The sequence below is a fragment of the Passer domesticus genome, chromosome 5 (genome assembly GCF_036417665.1).
Source record: "Passer domesticus isolate bPasDom1 chromosome 5, bPasDom1.hap1, whole genome shotgun sequence".
NCBI classification, from domain to species: domain Eukaryota; kingdom Metazoa; phylum Chordata; class Aves; order Passeriformes; family Passeridae; genus Passer; species Passer domesticus.
In genome coordinates, this window is record NC_087478.1 from 72,703,072 (window position 1) to 72,730,064 (window position 26,993).

A 26,993-nucleotide genomic window follows, 5' to 3' on the forward strand; every position below is an offset into this window, starting at 1 on the left:
TCTGCCCGGCTTTTAGGATGTATTGACCGTTTTCAGTCACATGTCACCAAAAAGGAATGGCAGCTGGGAGGTCACACATTTCCTGTAGGAGAAGCAGGGGCAGGGATGAATGGAGCATCAGCCAGGTGAATGGAGCTTCACCACCTTAAGTTGCAGGGAGAAGGCTGGTGTCTGAATTCTGCCGTCAAAAACATCTCAGTTTAAGGTTTCTGACCTGTGCCAGTTTTCTGACGATACATCGTGAAGGCTGTTCTCACACTCATTTCAATATCTAAATTAAAAGCTCGGTCGTGGTCACACATCTGGACACACAGCTGCCCTGCTTGCAGTGCTCATAGTACCGCGGGTGGTACACCACTGCTTCTGCCGGCTCAGCAATGTCCTCATCCTCTGGGAACTCACAAACTCTTTAGAAGGGTGCCCATCTTTCAATGAAGTGCTTTTGTCTGGGGCATTTTGGCACTCCTGGTTCTGCATCACAGTCAGAAGCATGCTTTAAATGGTGGCAGAACAATGATGCAAAGTGCCATCATTTCAGTCAGACTAGCAGTGGAAGGCAGACTCTCACCAGTGGTGGCTCTCATTGAACAAAATTCCTCCTTTGTTCCTTCCTTCTTTTGCCAGTTCTTTTGTGCCTTTCCCCTTGTCTCGTCTTACTTCCTGCTTGCCCTGTGAGATCGGGAAGGAAATGACAAAAAGTAGAATCTAGATAAGCGCACTGAACAGAAAAACAGCTCTAGTCAGGGTACAGGTACAGGTTCATTGAGATCTGTCTGTGGCTTTACTGTGACAGGCCATCAGCAAATGTTTAGGAAGCAACATGAGAGGCTTGCAGTATCACTTGTTCTATGGAATTCCATAGCTTGGACTGTCTTTGTCATCCTTTCTTCCTAAGGACAGTCTTTACTTGAGGGGCAGACCTGCAGATGGGCATATTTGTTACTGACAGTCACCTGGTGGTAAGGCATTTTAAAGAGAGAGATCACACACCACTGACAGTGATTGACAGTATCACACAACAGTTGAGGTGGAAAGAGGCCGTAGGAGGTCATCTGGCCCAAACCCAAATCCAGCTGTTTCATCATTATGGGTGGAAGCCTCCTAATTTTGGTGTTTTGTCTAATGATCTCAAATTACTGGATAGCTGTTTACTGCCCCATCAGTAGGAAACATCTTGGATGAACCAAAACTCAGGGACCCCTTTAGCATAAAAAGCATTGAAGCAGCATTGTACTTGTTAACCCTCATTCTCCCCAGCACTCATTTACTTTTTCTGACCTAAAATCCATCCTATCAAACCAGCTCCCAACTTTTTACATCTTAAAGATCTGTCCCAACATCACTGTGCTGTCCAGGTAGCTGTTTCAACTGTATGTCCATTTCCTTATGCATCTGAAAAACCCCATTCACTTGTCAGAAATATGGTAATTTTTTAATGATAAAGTTGGTTTGAATGACTACACCAATATCAACATTATATAGAGAGGAATACCAAGAAAGAAGAGCAGTGTAAGATCAGGGTTGGAGGGCTGTTTTCAGGCAGCTTTACACCAAATTCATTCCAAAGTGTTGGTGTGTGTATATCACAGGAAAGTTCCTGCTTTGCAAGAACTCCTGAGTGTGTTTTTTGAGGCTCTGTCATTCTGTCTCTTTCTCATGGAGAACAAAAGTAGAAGTGTGAAAACAAGCAACGATTGATGCAGAGAGAAGGTTTGCAGAGATGCCTTTGAATTACAGCACCTTCCCATGCCTGAATTCATACCCAAAATAAATTGTAGCTTATTCTTTCTCACACAAGTTTCTTGTAGTTTGTTCTGTGGCATGTTCCTCAGGAAGAATAAGAGTACCCCTTTGATTTGATAGAACTTCCCCACCTATGAATTATATATAAGCAAAATTGTACTTTCTTCAGAAGAAGGAGAGTTACAGCTAACAGAAAAGTCAATTTCCATTTGTAAAATTAAGTGCCATTAGACATGAAGGGCACCTAAGGCAAGTGGCTCCTCTTCACCTCTCAAATACTGTAATTAAAGGTAAGGCTGTTTTCTTAAACGCCGTTGTAGCATAATTGCATATGAACTGTTCTGCCTACAGGTAATGACTGCTGTGCACATTGGTCCTGAAATAAGCTGCCTCTAAGCAGTTCCTAAAGCTCCTGTACAGCTGCTGAACTCAGAGCACGTGGGGTTTTAGTAATTGTGGGACTTCAGGTACTGCAATTTCAGTGAGACACCTTTCTTAAAATCTGATGTATTGTGCTATGAAAACTTTACTTTAGAAATTAGCAGATGTCAGTCATTAGACTAATATCTTTATTTTTAGGAACAGTTTGTGGATAATCGTGTTAATTTGAACTACGGCATCATTTCTTAATCCTATTTGCATCAATATTCAAAATGTAGTAGTTTTATGATTTTCCTGTGAATTTTCATATGCATCTTTAAAACATCCATTGTTGTTATGGTGCAAGGTGCCTCCACTTCCCACCCCATCCACATGTTTCAGTCTTTCTCCCAGCTAGCATGGTGAAACTTCTATCCTTACATTGTCTGTCGTGGGAGATGATGTAAGGAGAATTGGCAGAAGAAGACAGAATATCTTCTTGATATGTTTGTTTGCAGGTGTTTTTGGTTGCCTGTGAATCTACATTTAAACACACAACTGAAGGTTAGTTATTGTCCCAGTGATGGTCTGACAACATGGTTAAACACAGCTAAACTTTCCATTATTTTGTCTGCAACTGGTTGGTTTATAATGCCTTGTATTTGCTGTTTATCAAACACATATAATTTATATATATTCCTTTTCTGAATTAAGTATAGGTGTCCCATTCACCTAGGTCAAAATCAGTAGAATTTTATCCCAAAGAGTTGGTATGTTGGGATTCCATGTTTAATTAGTTCTTTGCTCAGAATTGTTTTGAGTGTTTTATCTGAGGACCATGCACTCTTTGGGCTTGTACAGTTGGAATCATTCCCATCATCCTATTGTTTCTGTGTATTTACAGCTAGTGTTTCTGAAATCCCAGCTACAATCCCAAGAGTCTCCTAGAGACATGCTAACCTAAAAATCAACCATCCAACAGGTAACACATGCACCCACAACTTGAAAGCAAGGAACAGGAAACTCGGTTCTGTTGCAGTATGTGAATAGCACCAGACTGTGGGGCTGTTGGCTGTCCCAGGGATCTTGCAGCCTCTGCAAAGAGCAGGATAAATCCTCATTTTTTACTCTTGCCTCAGGATACAAATGTAAACATATGTTTTTTCATGCTAACAGTATAGTCTGGGCAGGGTCTAGGATAAATTGTCTGTTTTATAAGAATAAACCAGCCTAATATAACTTGCAAAAAATTTGTATAGTTTGATTCATTACATAAGTAAGTTTCAAAAGGTCTTGCTTGTGAAAATAAAAATAAAATTGGGCTGAAAATTTACGGTATAGTTAATGATGCTCTTATTTGTCACTGGCACACTTCTAGTCTTATTCTGTTGAACATTTTATTACTTGGTGCCAGTGTAAATGTCTGTTTATTGTGTAAGCCTTATGCTTTCATTCTTTTTCATACCCTCAAAAAGGTAAGGTATTCACACATGCCCATAACCTTGTACACTGGATTTTTCAACCTTTCAGAAACCTCCTAAGAAGCTCCTTTAAAACTATGGTGATCCTCAAATGAGCAGTAAATTAGCCCAAGTCAGAAGCCTATTGCTGCTCTCACAGGAGTTTTTCCTGCATTTGCCACTGTATTATCCACTGTCTATATTATCTACAGTTCTAACATACTGAATCTCAATGTGTCTGTTAATTCTGCCTTTAAGCATTCCACTTTCAGATGGGAGTGACCTCCCTGTTGACAGACAGTGAGCAGCAATTCTATTTTCTTTAATGTAGGAGTTGCCACCAAACCACTAATCTTTGTATCGCAATGATTTGCTTATCATGCATGCAGACCCAACAGTTCAAAACTCATCACTTTTTAAAAGTTTTTTGTGAGTGAAAAAGGAAAAATAACTTGTCAGGGACCAAGACTGTTACTGAATTCTGTCACATTTCATTCTGCACTGCAATCAGCAACAATACAGAAGTTGCCCTCATCATGTGTTGTTTCATCCTGTGCTGGACAAAATATAAAATTCCATTGGTAAGGAGTTACCTCTATCTATAAAGAGATATGTTCATGACATCAGGCAATACTTATGAATGAAAATGTTATGTCTGTAAATAGTAGTTCAAAAAACCCTTGCTATATTATGGCTAGATGGTTGTTATTTTTATAAGGTCAACCTGGTGGGGAACACAAAACTGAAGGGATTCTCAATTCTAGCCACTCATAATCACAAGCAGCTAAGTTTTGAGATATCTATTTCAGAAACATCCACAATGTAATCTTCAGACACCCTGAGCCTCAGGAAGCTCTTCAGGGCTTTTGTGTGAGACCTGGTGTGTCTGAGCACACCAAGGAAAAAGCAGGATCTTTGTCACCATAGAAGATAGACAATACATTTCAAAAGGAGAGGGTATGTTTCTCAGACATTCTGCCCAAAGCCTTTGAAGATGTGATATGGGAAGATGGCAGCTGCTTATGGGAAAGCAAATATTGAAAAACAAAACCCTTAAAACTACTTTTGCAAAAAAATCAGAAACTTCCAGCTTTATTTTCCTGCTAGTTCCTACTTTTCGTTGAAACTTCCTTGTGGCAGTGAAAAAAACTCTCCAAGGTTCTCTTGTGACTTTTTATTCTATGAGTTCGTTTTATTTTCTCTGTGTTCAACAACTAAATTCATAAATGCTTGTGCACTGACACATCACCCAGGATATCACAGGGTATTGATTTGGAGATCAGCAGAAGCTACTTGTGGTGGCAGGGGATAAACAGGAGGAACAAAGGGTTTCATCAAAAGCAAGCAGCAATCAGGTGCTTTCAAAAGCATCTTGCAACAGTGTACTGGATGTGTAACTAATGTGTTCATATTGTCTTAAATATCTGCCTAAGATTCACAATTCAAACAGAGGCTTGGTAAAGGGAGACCTCTCTTGCACATTATATTCAAGAGTGTACAGTTTAACTGGAAGTGTAGCAGTGGATTGGGAGTATATTCAGAATATTAATCTATTAAAGGGCATTCTGCAGAAGAGTACTTCCAGTAGGACCAAAGCCAGTATGATCTGTAACATGCAGTTCACTGCTGATGTTGAAAAAAGCCTCATTTCAGAGAAGTCAGTTGTGTTTTTGGTCCTTTTTGTTGAGTGATGACACATGAGAGAGGTTTGTTTTTCTCCTGGGTACCCATTCCAGCTAGCAAGATAGTCTGACTAATATGAATTATCTGTGGTTGATCTGGGCAAGGCAAGTTTTCTACATGGACACAGAGCAAGCATGGCTATCAGCTGAATTGCTTTTAGCCCATTTTTTTTAACTTTCTTGCCACACAAGGGCCATCTACCTATGTAGTACCTTATAATTTCTGTATAAAAATACATTCTGTGTATTTTTTGTATAACGCCTTTGAAAGACTCTTAAAATAAAAGTAATATGTCTGCTGAAATGTAGCACGTGGAAATACTGCTTTTGTTCTGCAAGAATTGTGCTAATGTATGTTAGCAAGTTTCAAGCTCCATTAAAAAAAGAGGAACTGATTTGCAATAACCATTATACTGAGTCATATAAGTCTTCCAAAAGTAGATTTATGATTTACAATTTCCTACCATTCTCATGGGAATTCCGTACTTGCAATAGTGATTATTTTAATCAAAGCTGATGATGTTTTTTCAGGCTTATTTTCCTTTCATTTGTTGCCTTTCGGTTTCCAAGTTATTACTGGTCTGTGTAATTTTCTCAAGCAAATGTTTTTGGTTTTTTTTCATAAGTCTTTGTGTTCTGAGATAGCAAAAGAAAGAACTCTGACAGGCCACTTGTGGGATTTATTATCACTGATGCTAATATTTAACTGTAGGTAAATAATAATGAGTAAGAGACAGTCTGGTTACTCTGAAATTATACACAGAGAGAAATATAGACATCTGGGTTTTCTGCTTTTAATTTTGCTTATTAAAAGAAAAAGACCTTATTTTTCTCTTTCCTCATCAGTGTATAAAATTGTTGCTTGATCTTGCACTACACATATCAAGATTTTTATGTCATGTTTGTGTTAGAAGGCACGGGGCTGCTGAAAATGAATGAAAACATGAAATATGGAGAGCAGATGTACCAACTCTCTGGCTTCTTAGCCACAGGCATCTTTCAAGCTCCAACTGCATCCCACAACCAGCTGGAGTTTCCACAAAGCAAGATCAGCCCAGACCATTTCACAAATGGAACACTAGCAATGTATTTGTTGTGTCTCAACTCCAAGCTTTCCCAGAGATTCCCATTTCTACAGCTTTCTGGATTATGCTGTATGTGTTTTTTGCTTCTAATTATTCTGAGATTTTGTTGTATTAGTCATTTTTAGAGATGAATATTGAATATCTGAGAACTGAGGGAAAGGAATTTTTAGCTCATTACAATTTTTTAAATGTTGTTTTATATGAATGCATCTATCAGAGTCAAAAGTCTTCAAAATATTTTTGGGAAAAATATATTGCTGCTTAAATCACCTCTGGTGAAGCCCCTGATTTTTTTTTTTTTAGGAAGATGAAACTATATTCTACAGCAACAGATTAGTAGAAATCCCCAGTCCTTGCACATATGAAATCTTCTTCAAAAGGATATTAAGATTGCAAATAAAATAATCAAAAAGTTAATTACAACAAAAATTAATTACAACATGGCCAAATTAAGTTGACTGGTGCAGCTTTAATTTGTATTGTGGCACTATTAGGACATGATAACCAGCAGTTTCTGCTGCAAGGTTCTTTCTTTCATTCAGTACATAAACAGGCAGTTCTCTCTTAGTGTCTAATCAGCCCATGGGATTTCAACATGACTGCATCCCCAAGCCTTATCCACTACTTAGTCAGATACTTCTTTCAAGAGAGAATTATTAACCTTTTTGTAGATTTTTGTATACTTCCTCCATTACAATATGTGAATGCTACATAAAGACTAAGACATTTATAAGTGCATTGTGATGTGAAAACAATTTTTGTCCCTGCTTTACAGGGATGATGGCACAATGGGATTAAATTGGAAAATACCCACTGATTTTGTGTATTTGATCTGTTCTACCCAAGAACTCCTGTTTTGGAGAGTTCAGCATTTTTGTGGGCAGTTTGTGGGGTCAGGACTCTGTGGCTACACTTGCAGCTGGTCCTGCTCAGCATTTCTGCAAATCTGATGATGGGGTCTCGAGTCAGAAGTCCCAAAAATGAGGAACATACAGTAAGTGACCACCTGTGAAAGTTTGCTCGAAGGGACTTGCCTCTCATCATTTGGGAACTCTGTGGTAGAAGCAGGCTCAGAACCCAAACCCACTTCTCCAGGGTAGCATTCAGCTGCTCTAACTTTGAGAGCATCCTCTCCCTTCCTTGTTCACCAGACCATTTGTAACTTTTGCAACAGATGCAGCAGGGTTTCTGCATGTGATAGTCCTATTTACTCATTTCATTTACTCATTTACTGAGCGGGACCACTCACTATTAGTGCAAAATTTATTCCATGCACATTAAAAAATAGGGGCCTTCAAAGGAAAATGTTAAAATATACACTCATGGAGGAGGAAAGGGAGATGATAATGTTTTGATTTTATATTTTCTACCTTTGGATTAATCCCATATTCTCCTGGAAGAGGATCCTTCATGCCCCACTTTCAGATGCCTTAATTAACAAAAATAACATTTGGAAGAAGCCTAGCATAAAAAAAATCCCTTCGGTCTGCACCTGCATCTCCACCATTTGAGTTAACTGCTGAGGTGATGCCAATAGCAGTTGCTGTCCTCTTGCTTCACTGAAGAATTTCACCAATATTTGTGCACCAGGGAAGCATTCCGAGTCCAGGTGAAATCTTGGCCTTCAGTGTAGTCTTGGGAGATTGGGAGTGGAAAGATGGCATTAGTCCTTCCCCCTCCATTTGCTCCCTTCTTCCCTTATCTTTCAAAATTCAGTCTTCCCTTCCCACTGTATTTGGCTTCTATTCTTCTTGCCCCCCTCAATCCAAGATATTTTGGTCCAAGCTTCTCATCCCCAATCCAGCAGTCTTCAGCCAGGCCTCACAAAATTAGTGCAGATTCTTGTATGAATCTCAGCCTTCCTTTTATCTTCTTGTCAAACAGGTTCCAGTCCTCTCTCCTCAAATCCTGGTTAAATCTCCTTCTGGCACCTTTCCCCACAATTCCACTGGACACACGGGAGTTCAGAGCCAGAGTCTGTGCAGTCACCTTCCAATTATGATGACCTCCAGCTCTCAGCCTTAATTCCCAGCATCTTCTGCTCCTCTCATTATCAGTCACAGTTTCCTTCCTGGTGTCCTGCACAGCAATCCCTGGTACTATTCTGGCACTGCTTCCCCCCAAATTTATCCCTTCTTGTGCCTGTGTTCCAGTCAAGCTCATCCTGTGAAGTTTTAGCATGGTCCAGGTGTCAGCAGAAGATAAAGCTGATCTGAAAAAGCAGGGAAAAAACCAGTTATTGAACTGTGATTGTTTCTGTAACTGTACTGTGACTGTGACACTTCCTGCATCCAAGCAACAGCATTAATAGAGAGTCCTAAAGAAGATGTTTTTCAGGACAAGACCGTTCTGCCTCCCATGCATTTAAGTTAACACTGAAAAAATGTTCAATGTGAGACATACAGCGGCATAAAAACATAACACCTACTCCATTATTTCTCTCATCATTTGCATTTACAGACCTTTTTCAACATATATTTAGAATCAACCTTATCCCCCAAGTTGTTATAAGTCCCTGATGAGGGATGGAGTAAAGTTTGACCTCTTAGGGTGTGCATGTGAAATATGTAATGCTGCTGTAGCACTTAATTTAACTGAGTAGGTGCTGTATTCAGTGAATCTGAAAGTTGTTCAACACGTATTTTACATGGGTAATGTTAAGAACTTGGCTTGGAATTAGATAAGTATGGCAGATGAAAAATATAATTTGATTTGAAGATTGATGTGACATTTGTCATTCTCCTGTGAGGTATTGTGTTAACAATGTGACTTGCAGGCTGCATGCTCTGGAATCTTATTTATATTTCTTTCTGGAAGGTGTTTGGCATAATTTTGGGGGGCTGTAATACAACGCATTTCCTCTTACCACTCATTAATTAGGACCTCAACTTATCCAGGTGTGTTAAGCACCTGCTCAGTTTTAAGTTAAAATATGCTTCTGATTAGGTGTGAATTTAAGATTATAGCTGATTTTTTTCTAGGACTGGGTCCCTTGCTTTAAATATCTTTGAAGTGATCTTTAAAAACTCTCTATAAATCAAAAACTCTCCTGCCTTTATTGAAGATTTTTATGTATGACTGAACAGTGCACTTGGCTGCCCAACAGCTTAATAGCAAGTCAGGAGCCTTAGCTTATCAAGGATTCCTCATCTTGATTTTAAAATTATTTTAAATATTCTTTTGTATCTACCTTTAGCAGATACATCCCATAAAACACTAGTGAGCTAAACTCACCAAGAACACATAGACATGTTTTGGGGGAATTCCATGGAAGACATTTTCAGGATATACCTAAGACAAAGTATAGTGCAAGACAATACGGTATGGTGCAACTGCCAGGCCTCTTGCTTTATTTGTTGAATTCAATGATAATTCAAAATGCAGGCACCTCAAAGGGAAATGGAAAAGAGTGTGAAGCCATCACTAAATGACAGTTTCATTTGAAATTTAAAATTAAAAACCACTCAGCTTTGGAAAATCCTCTTTCACAAAAGGTTCCAGGCTAGGAAACTGTTTTACTGACATGTCTCCTGCCTCACCGTCAAGATACAGGATTTCTTTAACATCAGCTTGTAAAAATCCCCAAAGTCTAAGTACTTCTTCAGCCCTTTCCTGGTAATATAGGAAGCATTATTTGCTAGTCATAGCACTTTATGCCCACATCACTGTTTGCCTCATCAAAGCATAAAAACCCATTATTTGAAACAGCTGTTTTTCAGTCACCTTCAGAGTTTAGTAGTGACAGGAATTCTATTTCTAAAGAATTTCCTTTGCTGCTCTGCAGTTCCTTAAGGGGTATTTTTAAAATCTAGAATCCTAGCAGAAATCCAACATCATTCTACTCCTTCAAAGACAGAATATGCTGGGTTTTTGTTTTGTTTTGTTTTTTGTTATATGACAATTACAACACCAAGAATGATTATTAATAGTTTTTGTATTCTAACTACTTTGACTCAAGAGCATTTGATATATTTTTACATTCCCAAGTGAACTTTGTCAACTGGTTATCTCTCACCACTATTTATTACCATCTTCCTCACAGCTTTACAGCTTCCTTCATTGTAGATGACCCACTTTCAAGACTTGACTAATATTTTTCATCTCAGCACTGTGTGAGAAATATCTGCCCAACTCTCTGGTGGGAGTAAATGTAGATGTTAGTCCCTGAAAATGGAGATTCTGTCAGAGGCTCAAGCAGCTCTGCTTTTGGTGGTTGCATGCTTAAATCTTTTCTTAACTTTGTGGTACCAGTCGTGTAGTATGGTAGTAACTTCCATGGAGGTGATGTCAAAATGTGATTCCACATTTTCCTTTAAGAGAAAAAATAGGAGCATATTTGTTTTGCAATGGATCTTCCTGGAAAGGGCAGCTGATCTTCCTGTTGCATGTGGCAGAGTTTGGTCCAGCCTGCCAGGGTACCTGTTTATAATTACTTAATACAAAAGTACCTGCAGCTGGAATAGCTGTAGAAAAACTCCTATGTAACACTTCATGTTTCAGTCGAAGGCCCAAAATATTTTCTCTTTTTAATTTTGAGGAGGTTAATGCCAATATACAGTTGGTTTTTCTAATTCTTGGTCTTCGGATGAAATTGTTCATTTTGTGAGAAAGATGGTGCATAAAACTTAAGATTTCCCACTCTTTTTAAATGGAGATTTTTTATATACTGTCTCATACAATTTCTGCCTATTTTGAAGTTATAAATGAAATAAATACACTTCATAGGCCTTATGCTATAATCCTGCAGGTGAAGGTCAGTTTGTATTCTTATAGTAAAACCAGCATGTTGTATTCTTTTAATGCATAATGTCAATATTTTCATTGATAGTGATTTGTTATTTCTATCCTCAATGGACTTGGGGATTTCAGGCTGGCCCATTGATTTACTTCCACCCCTTTTTCTTATGGGCATATTCCTCTATTGCTGGTAATTTCCAGAGGATTTAAATACAATTTAAGGCCTGCTTAATGGTGAAAATTTATTTTTCTTCCTGTTCAACAGCTACAGATGCTGCGCTTCAATAGATGCTTGCTTGGTCTGTCTGCCTGAACCTGGGATGTATCTTGTCTTAAATATGTTAAAACTCTGTTACATTTATTGTGTTTGCTTTTATATGTCTGCTACAGGTCTTTAATCCTAAATGCAGATGCTACAGCAGTTATTGTATGTCTCTCTTTCCAGCTTTTCCAGAAACAGACACAATTTCTTCCTTCCATTCTTTGTAGCTGAAAAGGCTCAATCACCCAGACTTAACATTTTTCAACTCTCAGCTTTATGGTTATGGGGGAATGGAATTGAAGTGGAGTGCTGAATTAATTCTGTGTGATCTAAGTGCCCCTCAAATCTGAAAGCATGTTTCTTCCACAAATAGCTCAGTTACTTGGAAAATTGTTAGTTTCTATTTGGCTTCCCCAGTTTCACTATTAAGGGTTATTTAAATACTGTGTTCTTCTTTCTGTCTGCTTTCTTTTTCAGGGAAAGGCTTTCACTTTTATACTTTATCAGGCTCACCTTCTAATCATCAAGTCATAGAATGGTTTAGGTTGCAAAGATCTAGAGTAGAACTCTTCCCATTATTCATTGATAGTTTTATGAAATGCTGTCATATTATTCTCATCTTGGTCTGATAGTTTTCTGCTGAAGATTTATTGGGTTTTATTTATCCCACTATTTGACACTACTCACTATACCTGTAAATGAATCAAAATTGTTCATATTTCACTTCAGAGTCTTCTTTTAGTTAGGGCTGGTTCTTGTTTTTTTCCCCAATGCACTTTTTGTTATTAGTTCCTTTTGCTTCTGTTGTGGTTTCTGGTTTTCTATCTCAACGGAGTTTCCCAGCAGAAATTCACTTCCTTTGCTTAGATGAAGCCAAAGAAGAAGCACCCTGAGAAGCCTTGCTGACATGAGCATTTGGACCAATATACTGGGTCTAGTTGTAAGATGGGGGCTTTAGATGTGGTTTTTCCATTGAAAAACTGATCTGCCCAGTCATGCAACTTCAGCTTCCATGCTGATCTTCTCTTTTTAAGCCCTGGAAAAGGTAATTCCATGCTTAGGCCTAACCTCTGCAATAATTTATCCAAATGTCTAATTTTATGACAATTATTCAATGGTTCTTAGTGAAATCTATTACAGATCTAATGTTAGCCAAATAAATAAATCTTAAGGTTGGATCATAATTTAAAATCCTTATTGAGTTGGCCTTCAAGGGGATATGCAATTGTTTCATATTTAGTGGTAAGGAAGTGAGTCTGATGGAGCTATCTCTCATTCCAGGCTTAAAATTCAATTTGTAAAACATTTTCAATATATTTTATCTATTTTAAGGTAAAAAGCTTCACACATAAGATGTACTTGGAGATAATGGTTGGGTAAATCTCTTTCAAAAAATGAGGCCCTGTAATTATAACTATAAAAGGGCTCTTACCAAAAATTAAAATGCCTAAATGACATTCTTTTGGTAACCAACTGCAGTGCTTTATAAGGTAGACAAAAAATTAAAACAAATCAGGAATTCAGGGAAGTATGTGCAACCTTAAGGCTGGCACAGCATGTTTCCCCTTACTGTAGTGAAAATAATAGTGGAGTCAACCTCTGTTTGCAGAAATTGTCACTGATCCTTTGCTTTTGGTGGCTCTATACCAATTTCCACCAGCTAAGGAAACAATACTAAAATTCCACCAATTACAATAAAAGTCTGCAATACTATAATTCCACCAATTACAATAAAAGTCTATCTTTTGCATTGTAGAAAGTTTCTAATTTGTAGAATTATTTATAAGGCAAGTGAAGCCTTGAAATTGGAAATTATTATATATCCTCATCTTTTGGCATTTGAAATAAAAAAAAAACCTGTGTGTTTTAATATATAGACTAAACTTTTCCAACATAAATAGGAGACTTTTAAAGTCAGTTTCATAATCTGATTTGCTAATATGATATGATGCCACAATTGGTTTTTTGTTTGTTTTTATGTTTCCCTTTCATTTTATTTGGGCTATTTTTTTTATGTGTTCTATACTAAATTATCTGACCAAAATCATGGTAAATGATAGTACTGAGGCTAGTAAAAAGATGCATTTATTCCCTTTTTTGTCTTTGTTTGGCGGTTTGATTTTGGTTGTTTTGTCGAGTTTTTTTTAAATGAGGATTTTCTTCATATTCCAGGGCTAGGAATGTGAATTCAGGGATTTTCTGAACCCACTAATTTGAAGTTCAGACTGTAGACTCATTCACTGTGAGATATTCATGCCTAGATTATCATTGCACACTGCATGTAAAAGAAGAGGCCTCTCTGTGTGTTCATCCCTGTTCTTCCTGCATTGAGCAAAGGCTTCATCCTTGCTGCAAGAAACTTTCCAGTTTCTTCTGAATGGAACATAAGGTTTTGAAGTTCACTGGTCAGCATGGTTAGACTCAGGAGGTGAGCACAGGCATGTCATCCCTCAACTTTTCCACTTTCAGGGAGAGAATTTCTGTGGTGGTGTAATTATTGTGAACCTACACCCATGAGGATTCAAGGCAAAGGTTATTACAGAGCTGCTTGGCCAGAAGAGTAGTGGCAAAGGCATCTGACAAGGGCCAGAACAAGTATGGAAACACAGAAACTCTGTAGCTGTCACATTCAAGATATTTTTTTATGAAGTGCTCTCTATTTTGAGGGGCCTATTTGGGCAGTTACAAATTACCTGATGCTAAAAAAACTTCAAGAAATCTACAAATTCTGGGTGAGAAAACTTGCCATTTCAAGTTTTAAGCTCCTTTAAGAAGGGCAAGACTTCTTTTTATTCTATGTTTGAACAATGCCTCATGCAAGAATCTTTATGCTTTCTCAAACTCTCTGACAAGTGCTGTAATACGCTATTTAGTTCTTGGTTTTATTCAGATGTGAAAATGCTTCTTACTATATTATCACTGTGAGGTATACTTTATGCCAAGCAGAGATAGAAGAAAGTTCTGAAACTTAAACAATAATTCTGTTGTTTGAAGTTTATTTTTAAAACATGGAGGAAGGAGAAGAGCTTGATGTTGTGGTTTCTAACAGATACTCAATTTTTTTTATCAGGCACATCAATTGTTTGAGACATTAAGATGTGAAGAGTAAGTTCCCTTTCTCACATTTTTATCTGGAATCCAACCTCCCATCCAATGCAAAAATCAAAGGAGGCTTTCTTCTCTAACAGTATGTCTTAGCAGAGGTCATCGTGCTGCCAGTCTTGGCTGCACTGTGATGTGTTGAGGAGTGGTGAATGTCATCTGACACTTAATCTTCATCTGCACCTTCCTCTGCCTCTTCTGAGCACTTACAGGGAGGTAGGCTGGGCTCTTGCTCTAAGACTGTGTTGGGCCAAAGACTCAATGCACAAATGGGCTGCAGAGTTTAAAACTCCCCTATGAGGCAGCATTTGCTCTTGTTCTTATGCTGTGTGATTGTGCTGTGTATGGCACTCTCCCATTTCCTCAAAAACAAACCTTTTCCTGACCTGCCTTCTGGTGTAGCCTCTCATATGAAACAAGAACTTTCTGACAGAGCAATTTGATTTGGGAAGATGGATCATTTTAGTGGTGGTAAAACCATTAGCTTTCATCTCTTGACCTTCACCCTCTTTTAGTGCATGCAGCCAGCAGCTGCACACTCCCACTGCTGCTTGTGCACTTTGGGAATTTAATTGAACTTATTGCTATAATATATTTTGTTGCTGATTTGGGTATTGGGAAGCAAAGAAGATAAACATTAAAATATTTTTCCTTCCCCTTTCCCAGGCTCAACTGCACTCCAGACACATCTCCTCCCCTCTTGTTATCTCCACAGGTTATACTCAGTTCCTTTGGTGAGGCAATGAGTGGCACAGGGGTTTGGGGTCAAGACATCGTGGTTTCCCGCTGCTGCTCCTTGTTTCTCACCCTTTTCTTCCACTGCTGCTTCCTTCTTACTAATTTCCTCTACTCCACTATGGTCATTCTGTGGGCCACAATCTCTTTGGTGTTGTGGCTGCTCAGTTATGGAGCACCTCCAACTCATTCTCTTGTTTCTCTCCTTGTCACATTCCCTCCTTGTCCCCTCTGGCTGCCAGTTAATTTTCTTTTATAGGCCCAAGTCAGACCAGAGAAGTGGTGCAAAATAGAACCTGAAGTTCAAAAAAAGACATATATATATTAATGTATTTCACTAAAAAAAAAGATATCCTGAAACTTTTTGGTGCAAAATTTGAAAAGGCAGCTTGCATTTAAAACCAGCAGAAATGGTTGGTGGCTTAAAACTGCTTTCACAACACGGCTGGTTCTTGTCTAGGTTCTTAGTTGAGAGAATATACATAAATAATGTAAGAGGTAATTACTATTTTACAGCAGTTTTGTGGTAAATGCTGAGGAAATTCTGCAAAATATGCCTCTGAAAGACTTGGCTGGAAAGAGCTATGGCACAGACTAGATTTTGTCAGCAATGAGAAGCTCTGAGCTGAAAAACACAGAGTTCTGTTCCTGTAGGATGCAACAGCATGCCTTGGAGCTGCTCAGAAAGTGTTTGGCAGATCATCAACTACAGCTTGTCTGAATCTGTGCTGAGGGCTGCAGTCAATGCTCTAGAGCTGGGCATGGGCTACAGACATGAGCCTTGAAGCAGAACTCTGAAATTCCTTCAAACTTTTATTTTGAGGTCTAGTTTGCTCCTTACACTGAGCTAACCAGAAGGTTCAGATAAAAGCTCAAAGTCCACTGCAGTCTGTGTGGGACAGATGAAGGATGTGGAATTTTGCCCTAGATTCATCCTACCATGATGCCAGTGACAGAATTGTTAGAAGGTGCCATAGATAAAAGGAATCTCTTTGAATGCTTAAACCCCACATGTTTTGGACAATAGTTAAAATATTTAATTTTATTTATTTTAGTGTAAATCACCCTCTTTTGTGCAGAATGAAGAGACATGCTAGCAGTTTACTATACCTATACTCTCAAAAAAATCCCTAGGCAAAACACTTCCCTAAAATCAGCTATTTAATGCAACCCCTTTGCCAGCCCTTTGCTGTGGGAACTCAGTCTTTCTTTCATTTCTGAAACCAGACAGATTCTTGTTTTGTGTGTGGAACTGAATTTCTAGGTAAGTGCCCAGATTGGTTTTTTTTTTTTTTTTTAAGCTTACTAAAGGTGTGCTTTTTTCTTCTTTGGTATGAATTCATTGGTGTAAGTGGTACGACCATTCAAAAATACCTTGCCTATACTTGTGCATTTAAGACTTTGCAAAGCATTGAGGTGGCTGTAGATCTTCTGTCAAGGTATCAGTTTGGAGTCTGAGTTAGAAAAAATCACTTTAAGGAAAGCGAATTACTTAAAATTATGGGGAAATTCATGAGTATCCTTACAAAGCAGATTCCTGTCTTTAATTTCTGTAGCCCTGTGCCCCAGGAATCTGTGGCCACCATTGCAGCTAAATAAATGATGGATATTGTCCATGCTGGTTTTAGAATAGATTTGGATCAGATGAATCAAATAGTCATTGCTCTGTGCACAGAGACAAATATGCCACTGATTTCAGTGAGTTGCTAGGATTCCACCATATAATTGTCAAAATTTAAAAACACTTCTGCAAATTTTGACCCGTACCCTATAACATACTTACCTGAGGCAAAATTCCCAGCTTAGAACATTCATGATTAATGTTGGATAAAATATTAATCAATATTAATATTTTATCCAATCAATAATATTTGTGTATCCTGTCTCTCCTTTGTATTTTGAAATATCACACACTATAATCAAGTATTTAATGAGTAAAATATTGATATATTGATTATTATGTTTACAGCTTTGGAATAATAATGTAAACTATAATGAGGGGGAAAACCAGCAAGGCAAAAAAAATCTGATTATGGTTTTCTTTAAGAAATATAAAATAAAAAGGAGTTACTAAATATATGTTTCTGAGTAATATTGTTCATATTAAACTGGCTGAAAATATGTCTATTTACACTGTTTATTAAACAATCAAATTTGCCTCTGGAACTCACAATTAGTCTGAGTGTTTATGTATGTTCATACACAGTCATATGCTAATCTATATTAGAAAAAAAACTAAACTTGTTTCAACTGGCTGTGAACCAAAGAGACTTAAACACATGCATTTAATGTATACTTTTATGGGCAAATTAGAAGTTATGTTGACTAAGACTTAATGTCTACAATAACACATTTTCACTTTATAATGTCTTTAAAAATGCATTTGCGATGGTGTGGATAATAATCTAAAAGTTGTGGAATAAATGAAACTGTAAACTTATTTTAAAAAATTGATTTTTAAAAAATACAATGTCACAAGTATTTAATTTAATTTAAATATCAGCTTCTAATAATAAATCCATTTTATCTTGTTATTAAAAATATTTTACCTTGTAACTGGAAACAATACTGAGATTTTTCATGTAGTTATTTTAATTTATGCTCAGATAATTATTATTTGTTTTGAAACATACACTATTAAAAATATTTGTTCTTTTAAACAGGATTCAAGTCTTGATATCTAAATAATGGTAAGTCTACAACACCTATATTCTCTTTCATTATTGAATGTTTCAAATATGCTGCAGAAGACTATGTCAAACTCAAATTAGAGGGTGTCTTTAGTTTTTTACAACAAGGTGTTTTAAAATTATAAAGAACAGTTTTCTGAAAATCCACACTTGGTTTCCTGTAGTGGCATAGTGTAGCATTTTCTCTGCATAACTGCTTCAGAAATTATGTGTAATTATTTTTGTCGTGTCAATGTTATTGAAAGATAACTCCGGCTTCATTAACAATGTTACACAAGTGATACAAACATCTCTGTATTACAGACTATAAAACTCTCCACCAGCAGTAACACCCTTTATGTAAACATCTTTTGCAAATTAAGGAAATGAGCCTTGAAACATTTGACGGAGTGAGTTGAATAATGTTGCCTGTGTGAATTATCTCACTAACCTCAAAGGAGTGAGAACTTTCTCATAATAGTAAAGGATTGTGGTGATGCCTTGGTGCCTGTCAAAGATCAGTTCCAGGAGGATGTGTATTCTATAGCATCACTGCATTTATTTAGGATGGGCTGATTGACAGCTTTGAAGGAACTAGCCTGGTCTTTTCTGGGTCCTGACTGCAATATGTTCTTGCAGAGCTTTCCTGACCACGACGTGCTGGGCCAGGCTTTTGAAGATGCTCTAGAAGTGCTGCAGCAGCACTCTGACAGAGAAATGCAGTGTCCACCAGGTAACAAACACCCTTCTTCCACTCCATTTCCCAGCTCCTTTTTTACAGGAAAGCACCTCTTGAAACATACAGGTGGGGGAGTAATTTCCCAGAAGTGAATTAATGGGATGTTTTGTGAGGATGAAAAGGAGGTAAATTATTTGGAGGATTTTTACCTCTCCATGACTACTGCCCAGTCTGGTGAATATCTTCCAGGTCACAGCACAGGGAAACTGTTGGACTGGCCCCATTTACCCTCCTCCCAGCAGCAGCCCAGGTGCATTGAGCTCACTTTGCCTATAATCAGAGGATATATGACTGTTGTGCAACAGCCTTTTTCCAGCTTTAATATTTTAACTTCAAAATTCCCCTCTGCTATGCCGTCAATCCCAATGCAAAAGAAAAAAATAGACCAGCAAGTAAAATTAATTTCCTAATTTAATTTTTTTGTGCACTAATAATAACCTTAAATATTTTAATGAAGGAATGATCGTTTGAGTCTGGACAATTAATAGAAAATTTTTTTCCTTGACTTTAAGAGTTGTATACTTTACAAAACCTACAATGCAAGGAAGCTGTAAATTGTTCCAGTTCTGGCAAGGCTTTGGTAACTAAATTACTATAAAATTTAAAATTTGTGCTTTTGTTTTTACACCGTAAGCAGAAGTGCAAGGAAAGGAAAACAAACCCTCTATGTCCAGAAAAAAATACCTGCTGTCTTTTGTGTAAAATGCCTTTCATATGAGGAAGTTGATTTACATATTATGTATTATAAAATGAAATGTAAATAAGACCAGTAGGGCTGTATCTTCAGCTGTTAACAATATTTTGGCTCCACTGCACTGGTAATTTACACATGCTGGAAGATTCACTATATATAATTAATTGAAATCTTCTTCCTTATATATATGTTGTTAGGGCTGATGGAGTTATTAAACCCTTGCAATACAATGTTTAGTCTGTCCCCAGCTGCACCCACATTTCCACTTGCTATAGATGTACCCATACCATCCAGTATCTTCTTCTGACCACTTGAAGTAGGTAATTTTTTTCAAATGTCTTTAGTCTGGTGTTCTCCTCTTCTTCTTTAAGCATCACAACTTCTTGGGTTCCCTCTATGTCATTCTTTCAGGCACTGCAGATGTTCTGATGCTCCTTTATGTCATTCACCACTGGGGACTCTGACTTGCATTGTACTAATGGCCTGCAGAACTGCCTGACAGTCCCTTTTCCTTTCTAGATGTATTATTGTTGTCTATATTTATGCCATTCATATTGGATAATCACCACCTATATCTGATGGTCTTTATGGCCCTCTGTTGTCCAGTAACCAAAAAATTTCATGATGCTATGAAATATCTGATATTTTATCTTAAAAAAAATTTCTTTCCATGTTTGTGAAGGCTAATAAAACCAGCCCAAGGGTGTGATCCGCAGCAGCAATATCCAGATTTTGCTGGATAACCTACTGAGGTTTAGACACTTTATTGTCTAGAAGGCAGCCACAGGATAAATGCTTTCTGACAGGCCCAGCACCATGTCAAATTATTTGCTGTTATGGTTTTCTTTTTCCCTTCTTCTTTCTTTTTTACTCACTTGGTTTTTGCTCCCTCCTCCTAATTCCCAGGTTATAAAAACTGCCTGACTGTGATCAACCATCACCACCACCTCCAAGCAAGTCCCAGTTACTGTGCAGCACCATCTGGGGAGGAGCAAGGGTATAGCTGGAGAAACGTGATTGTGAGTGAACTCATTTCTGATAATATTCAGACATAACTGGAAGACTGATTGCTCATTTGGGATTTCTGATACAAATCATTATGCTAACACTGACAGAAATTTGGTCTGGTCAGGCATGATTCAGATGAAGCAGCCTTGGGAAATATTTGCAAAATGTGGTTAATAATGTCTTTTCAGGAGTCAGCAGTTTGCTTCTGATGCTTTTCTGTGGTTCATCACATAACATGACAACAAACAAGCAAACCTACTACAGAATTATTTATAGCACAAAAGGCTTCTTTTTATTACCTGGAAACAGGCAGAGAACAACAACTTCCAACGCTGATGTAGCTTCTGCCACTGTGAAAAAGAACCATTTTATTTCTCCAACAGCAGTTCTAAAAGTTCTAGAAAGACCAGCATTATCTGAGCACAGCTTCAGCCATTAGAGTCTATATACTCTAATGCACTTAAATACTTAAATTACTAATACTTAAATACTCAAAAAGCACTGGGAGTGTGGTCTTCAAGGGTTATGGAAAATGAATTTTGCAGGGGAAATAATTTCAGGGAAACAGATTCCACAAAAGCCCATTTTCACCCAACAGATTAACAACAACACAGCATGGGAGCTGCAGGGTCTGTAGGTGCTGCTGTCCAGGTGGCCCTTGTCTTTTCCTAGCTCTGAAAGCTGCTCCTGTTCTGGTTCCAGCAGCAGGGCTGAAGGTCCAGGGTGAGGCAGTTATTCTGTTTTCCCTCTCAGCTTCTCCTCTGGTGGGCAGCTCTTGCCCCTGGACAAGAATTAGTGCTGCTTGTTGCTAGTACACTACACTGAGTGCCTTCATGGCTGAGAAAAGTCTTCCATGGGTGGAGTGAGGAAAAGCTGCATTTTGAAGGCCTCAGGCAATTAATTGCCACAAGTTTCTTTTTATTCAGAGAATGTACTCTATTAGTAACTTTTTATTGTCTTAATTCTTGAAGAACAGTGCAGCGGATTTTTATGCAGATGAGACTGTCTACCATACACTGCAGAATACTCCAGAAAGTCAAGTGATGCATGCTGCTGCTGGCCAGCCAAAAGCAGGGAAAGGTCTGTAAAAAGATCATATCTTGATGTGTAATTTATGTTACTTTAAAAAACCTCTTAGCAAATCCTGTTTTCTCCTTTTATTTTTTTTAAAGTTTCAATGGGAAAAAGAAGTGAACATTTACTAGTGACTAGGATACAACTGCTAGTGTTCAATCTCCATCTGCTAAATCTTATAAGATTATAATAAATGATAAATCTATTATTAAATTATTCCATCATTTCTTAGCGCATGGAAAACAAAACCAGAGATATGTTTCACTTCAAATCATTTAGGATGAAGTCTGATGCAGAGAAGTAAATCTAGCTATCAGTAACATCTTTATCCTTTTATACCACTTATTTTATTTCATGTGGCCTAACAAGCAGTAATTTTTTTAAAGGTTTTTTACATACATGAATATTTTTGCATGCCAGATTTTATGCCTTTCTTAGTTTATTTTTCAAATCACCTTTTCGTTTTTGTCGCTTCCAGTGACAAAATATCATTTTTATGGCTATTTTCCTGCTCCTGGTTGAGTTTACTTGAATTGATATCTATTTTGCAAAGAATTGGTTGTGTGACATCGTTATTGTAGTACTGCATTTTTTTATTGCATTCATTATTTGGGTTTTTGGCAGGGAGGGACTCAGCAGCCTTTCTGTGGCTGCTGGATGAGATTTTCACAGCTTCAGCTCTGAGATGTTGTACCTACTTTTGGCCATGAGGCCTTTTTACGTAGCTTCCTGATTTAGCTGGTTTTTTGAAATCCCCTTTTCTCAGCTTTAACCACATGGTGTCAGTTTTTGGTGCTGTCTCTGCCCATTGATGCTGAACACTGTGGTCTCTGTTGTTTAATAGCTGCTACTACTACAACTACAACCACAACCACCACCACTACTACTATTACTATTACTACTGTTGCTACAGTAGACTCTTTAGTATGGTGGTAAGAGTAGCCTCTGTTTCTCAGTTTTCTATTTCAGATATCTCAAATTCACCATTGCAAATGAAAACCTTTCAAATACAGAAATGTTGCTTTTCCATGTCTTATCCAGGGTTGCATTGGGGAATTTTATATGTCAGTATCTGATTTGACCTTCAGTTATTACTGCTCTGTTAAACTTCATTCCCTGTTTCCTATTTCTTTTACACTGTCATCAATCTTTTTCAGGAGACAACCTGCACATATTTGCTGAGAGATTAACTATTCTTATGGGGTCATTTTCTGTCCTCTTACGGATTTCTGTGTCCATGGTGATATTCCTGCCAGAAACTGTGTTTTGGGGGACTATTTTCACTGTACTAAATTAATTTAGTCCTCCAAGTTTCTTTTTGAGACATAAGAGATCTTCTGTACACTAGGAATTAGTGTGGCTTTTTAAGAATAGAGCTGTAGATAAAACCATCAGAACTGAGAGCCCAAATCCTGTGTTTAAAGTGTTTCACAACATTTTATTTAGGGCAGTCTTTAGAGGCTGGTCACAAGTTCTGAAGGGTACACTGACATAGATATGCTTTTGGAAAGTATCTTTTGAGATAGGTTTCCTCTGAAAAGAGTCCAGTTCAGTCACGACAAAACCATTCCATGATCTGAACTCATGCTCAGTGGAGTTGAGGCAGTCAAGAGAGACATTTCAGAATTTAATTGGATGCATTTTCCCTGAGGCAATTAGGTGGCTTCAGGACCATTCAGCACTGAAATCTAATGCAGATGCTCTGAAACAAATTCTGGAGGAACCTGCTTCTCTCCAATCACCACAAAGGAGCCTGCAGGCACCTGCTGGCTAAGACTGATGTTTAGGTTCTGAGAATGAACATCACTGGCTTATGCAATGAGATACAGTACAAAGATCTGTTAACTGACCCCATCTCAAACTGGTGTGTAGCACTTTGGGGTTAACAGCTGGGCTCTGGAACATAAGAGCATAAGAGCAAATTAGCCCTCTCCAACAAAGACATCAGCTATAGGTGATGTGTCTAGAAATAAAAACTTGGGCAGAAATGACCACTGAACTAAGAGGCCAAACAGCACTAAATCAAATGCTGCTGCAGACAAGGCTGCACTGTTCTTTTCCAGCAGAAATTTAGTCCACAGTAGTCCATGGATTTTCCCCTGGTCTTGTTTGTTCTACCATCAGTTTGTAGGATAATTCAGGTTGGAGGGGACCTAAGGGGGTCACCTACTAAGAAGTGTCCATTGTGGCAAGGCAGTGTCCTTCACAGGTTTCCTTTTAGGCTTCCTAGTAATCTATATGTATTTCTAGTAGAATATGTACTTCCAGCCTCAGGCCAATTTCTACTTAGATAATGAAACTTTATTAATTTTTTGGAAAGTACCTCTGATTTCAGGCTCTTCTTCTTCCCAGTCTGACTGTTACTTCTCTCCTCTTTCCTTATCATCAGATACAGAGTTACTGTCATCCCTGACAGATGTCTTGGCTTGACCTCAGTGTTCCTTAGCAACTGTCACTTTTCCCCTGTTCCTAGTTTAAAATAGCCACACAAGACAAGACTTTATGAGCTTTAGGTGCAGCTGCTTATTTCCACTTTGGTTAAAGTGGAAGATGTTCTTCTGCATAGATTCTCTCTTCTGCAAAATGTTCCCCTTTGTCTGATAATCTTAAACTCTTCCTCCTTACAGCAGCTTCTTGATCACCCTTGGCTTTGGGAAGGGAACTAGAAATACTTCATAGAGTAGAATCCACAAGATCTGTGTGAAACTAAATAAGCCTCACTAGGAAACTGAAGTTTGAGAACTGAGCCTGTGGAGAGAAGCACTTAGTTAACTGGCAAATATTTCAGTACCAAGCTATGGTCAAGCTGATGTGGGCTCCTAGGACGAGTGAAGAGATCTAAATCTTGACTCCATGTCTCAGAAGGCCGGTTCATTATATTATGATATATATTATATTACAATTATATACTAAAGCTATACTAAAAGAATAGAAATAAAAGGATTCATCAGAAGGCCAGAAAGAACAAGAATGGAACGATAACAAAGGCTCCTGACTCCCACAGAGTCCAAGCCAGCTGACTGTGATTGGCCATTAATTGGAAACAACCAACATGCCCCAATCACAGATCCACCTGTTGCATTCCACAGCAGCAGATAGTTATTGTTTACCTTTCTTTCCTGAGACTCCTCAGCTTCTCAGCAGAAAAATCCTAGCAAAGGATTTTTCATAAAATATCATAACTACATCAAGCTTGCTTTTTTCTGCATGGGAATGCAAACTGACACTTCTGCAGATTTTTACAATATCAAAGGGTACTAGAAAATCTAGCTCTTTCTTGATTACATGAGGTTTCTGGTTAAAAGCTAACCTGCTTTTCCTGCTCACCCACTTACCCTTTCTTATATCAGAGACTACCTTGCCTCACCAAAACATTCCTGAAACAAGCCCAACAAAACCGAGCCATCTCAAAATCTCTGAGTTTTGAATAAACAGGGAAACCATTTATTCAAACATTCAGATTGGTTCTCCAGAACCTCTTTCCTGCCCTCTCTGAGGATGTAATTTCCTGCTGTGAGTTCCTTGAGTGTGCATCTGCACAGCATGTGTCTGCAGACTGATGCTTCTGAGACCTACCACACAGTGAAGTCATCAGATATTTGTCATGATCCCCACATAGCCTGCTCTTGAAGCTCTAATGACAAATCCCCTTCTGTCACCACAGATCTGTACACCCTTCAGAACCAGAGTGTGGTGCTGATAATGTCAAGGTTGTGGATTTGATCCCTATATGAGCCATTCACTTAAGAGTTGGACTTGATGATCCTTCTGGGTCCCTTCCCACTCAGTCTATGCCATGATTCTGTTTTGCTCACATCTCTATGATCCCATTTGCTCTTGCTGGTTCTCCACTGAACAGTTTATAGTGATCTTTTAATTTGGGGCAACGTACTAGGTTTAGCTATGCTTTTGCCTGTTAGACCCTTTCCAGGAAAAAGACAACTGCTCATCTTTTAAAACAAGACAAGTTCTGTTCTGACCTTTTGTGATTTATTTCTTATAGGTAGAAAAAAGCTTCGACTATTTGAATACCTCCACGAGTCTCTCTATGATCCAGCTATGGCAAACTGCATCCAGTGGGTGGATAAGCCAAATGGTGTCTTCCAGTTTGTCTCCAAAAACAAGGAGAAACTTGCAGAACTGTGGGGAGAAAGAAAGGGAAACCGCAAGATCATGACATACCAGAAAATGGCCAGAGCACTGAGGAATTATGGAAGAACAGGTGAAATCATTAAGATCCGTAGGAAGCTGACATACCAGTTCAGTGCTGTTGTTTTGAAGAGACTCGCTCCATCTTATTTCTTGGGAAAAGAAACAATTTATCATCCCTACATTCAGTCTAATCAAGAATATCAGTGTGCAGATGACTGGACCAGTTACAATAATTACATGTACAACAATGGTTATGCATTACAGCATGCTAACAGCTAGACTTACCTGTCACATGAACAGGCCTTTGTTATCCAGCAATCCTTTCCAGCACAGAAACTCTTCTCTCTACATGGCTTTTCCTTTAAGATATCATAAAAACACATGATGAGGAAGGGTTAAAAAATTATATTGGCCTATGGTTTTTTTTCATTTTGAAGTTAGTGATATGCAGTCATTGCGTCTTGAGGAAATCTAGCAGCTATAGAACACATTCTATTCTCCATGATGCTAGTCAAAGGAATTACTGTAGTTTCAAGCTGATCTATTCAAGAATAGGTTCAATGCTTTTGTCTGTTAGTGGACATTGAAGATCCCATTGTGACAATACTCACTGTAAGTTTTATGCATATCTACAATCAGAATTTAAGTGATATTGTACCACAGCTGCTGCATCTCTAAGCTAGAAAGGGAAGAGATTTGCCAACTGCATGAAGCTGCTGTCTGCTGTTTTCACCGATGTTCTTTATAAAAGGACATTTTCTGAGTGAATGCCTGGCTGAATGATAGAGTCCACATGAGGGTGCACCTGTTGACCAACTTGTTAATGCTTAATCACTTAAATTAACATATCTTAGCACAGATCCTGACATGTGGTATTAGGATTGCCAGGTGCACATTATACTGTTGGCAGTGGATTCATTGGGACCATGAGAGAGTTAATAAAGGATTTGTGCTTTTGATTAATTTTTTATTAAGTTTTGTACGGTTCTTCCCCCACTAATATGAGGAGCTCCACTTTTATCCAGCAGTTCTGTACTGACCTAAAAGACATATCTTTGCCATTTATTTTAGGTGCTATAACTTTATAAATAAAATTTCACTTCTCCAGCTCTTTTTCTAAATGGGAATATAGCTGAAAGGCTCAGTAATTTTACATTCTCTTCCTGGGGAAGAAGAACTAAATTTAGGCAAAAAGAGAATAGTGGACCCTTATGTCAGGATAAGACCTATAAATCTACTTTTTCTCATACCTGACTACTTTTTCTGTTACCTGACCAGCTTGTATCTTCACATGAGTTGTCTTTTGTGCTGAAATATTTCCATTCAATTGCGTTCAATTCCAACTTCTGCATTTTGCAGTGTGTAGGCTTGGATATTAATAAAGACAGAAATAATTTCTGTGGAGAGCTATAAATGGTGGGCTGATATGTTTGATGAAACTCATTGACTCTGATAGTTGCCCTTTGCTCTGACTCCTGTTCACTTGTAAAG

At 38.1% G+C, this 26,993-nt stretch overlaps 1 protein-coding gene across 3 annotated transcripts; it reads left to right on the forward strand.

Annotated features, from left to right (window-relative positions):
* The first annotated feature begins 18 nt into the window (after window positions 1-18).
* On the forward strand, window positions 19-26,993 carry SPIC (Spi-C transcription factor). Of its 3 annotated transcripts, none has more exons than XM_064421014.1 (6): window positions 19-2,033; window positions 17,830-17,856; window positions 18,475-18,568; window positions 20,175-20,287; window positions 21,248-21,356; window positions 25,354-26,992. In XM_064421014.1, the coding sequence occupies exons 2-6, from the start codon at window positions 17,854-17,856 to the stop codon at window positions 25,779-25,781; spliced, it is 747 nt and encodes a 248-aa protein (XP_064277084.1). In that variant the 5' UTR covers window positions 19-2,033; window positions 17,830-17,853; the 3' UTR covers window positions 25,782-26,992. The 3 variants fall into 3 exon arrangements, with proteins under 3 accessions (XP_064277084.1, XP_064277083.1, XP_064277081.1); XM_064421013.1 differs by lacking the exon at window positions 19-2,033 and adding an exon at window positions 14,199-16,430; XM_064421011.1 differs by lacking the exons at window positions 19-2,033; window positions 17,830-17,856 and having other exon boundaries at window positions 18,463-18,568; window positions 25,354-26,993.

Excerpts from the sequence above, each read along its gene's own strand:
- SPIC (XM_064421011.1), top strand. The coding sequence starts at position 18,463 with ATGTTCTTGCAGAGCTTTCCTGACCACGACGTGCTGGGCCAGGCTTTT. Across the intron at positions 18,569-20,174 it reads AGAAATGCAGTGTCCACCAG|GTTATAAAAACTGCCTGACT; the intron begins GTAACAAACACC and ends CCTAATTCCCAG. Across the intron at positions 21,357-25,353 it reads CCAGCCAAAAGCAGGGAAAG|GTAGAAAAAAGCTTCGACTA; the intron begins GTCTGTAAAAAG and ends TATTTCTTATAG.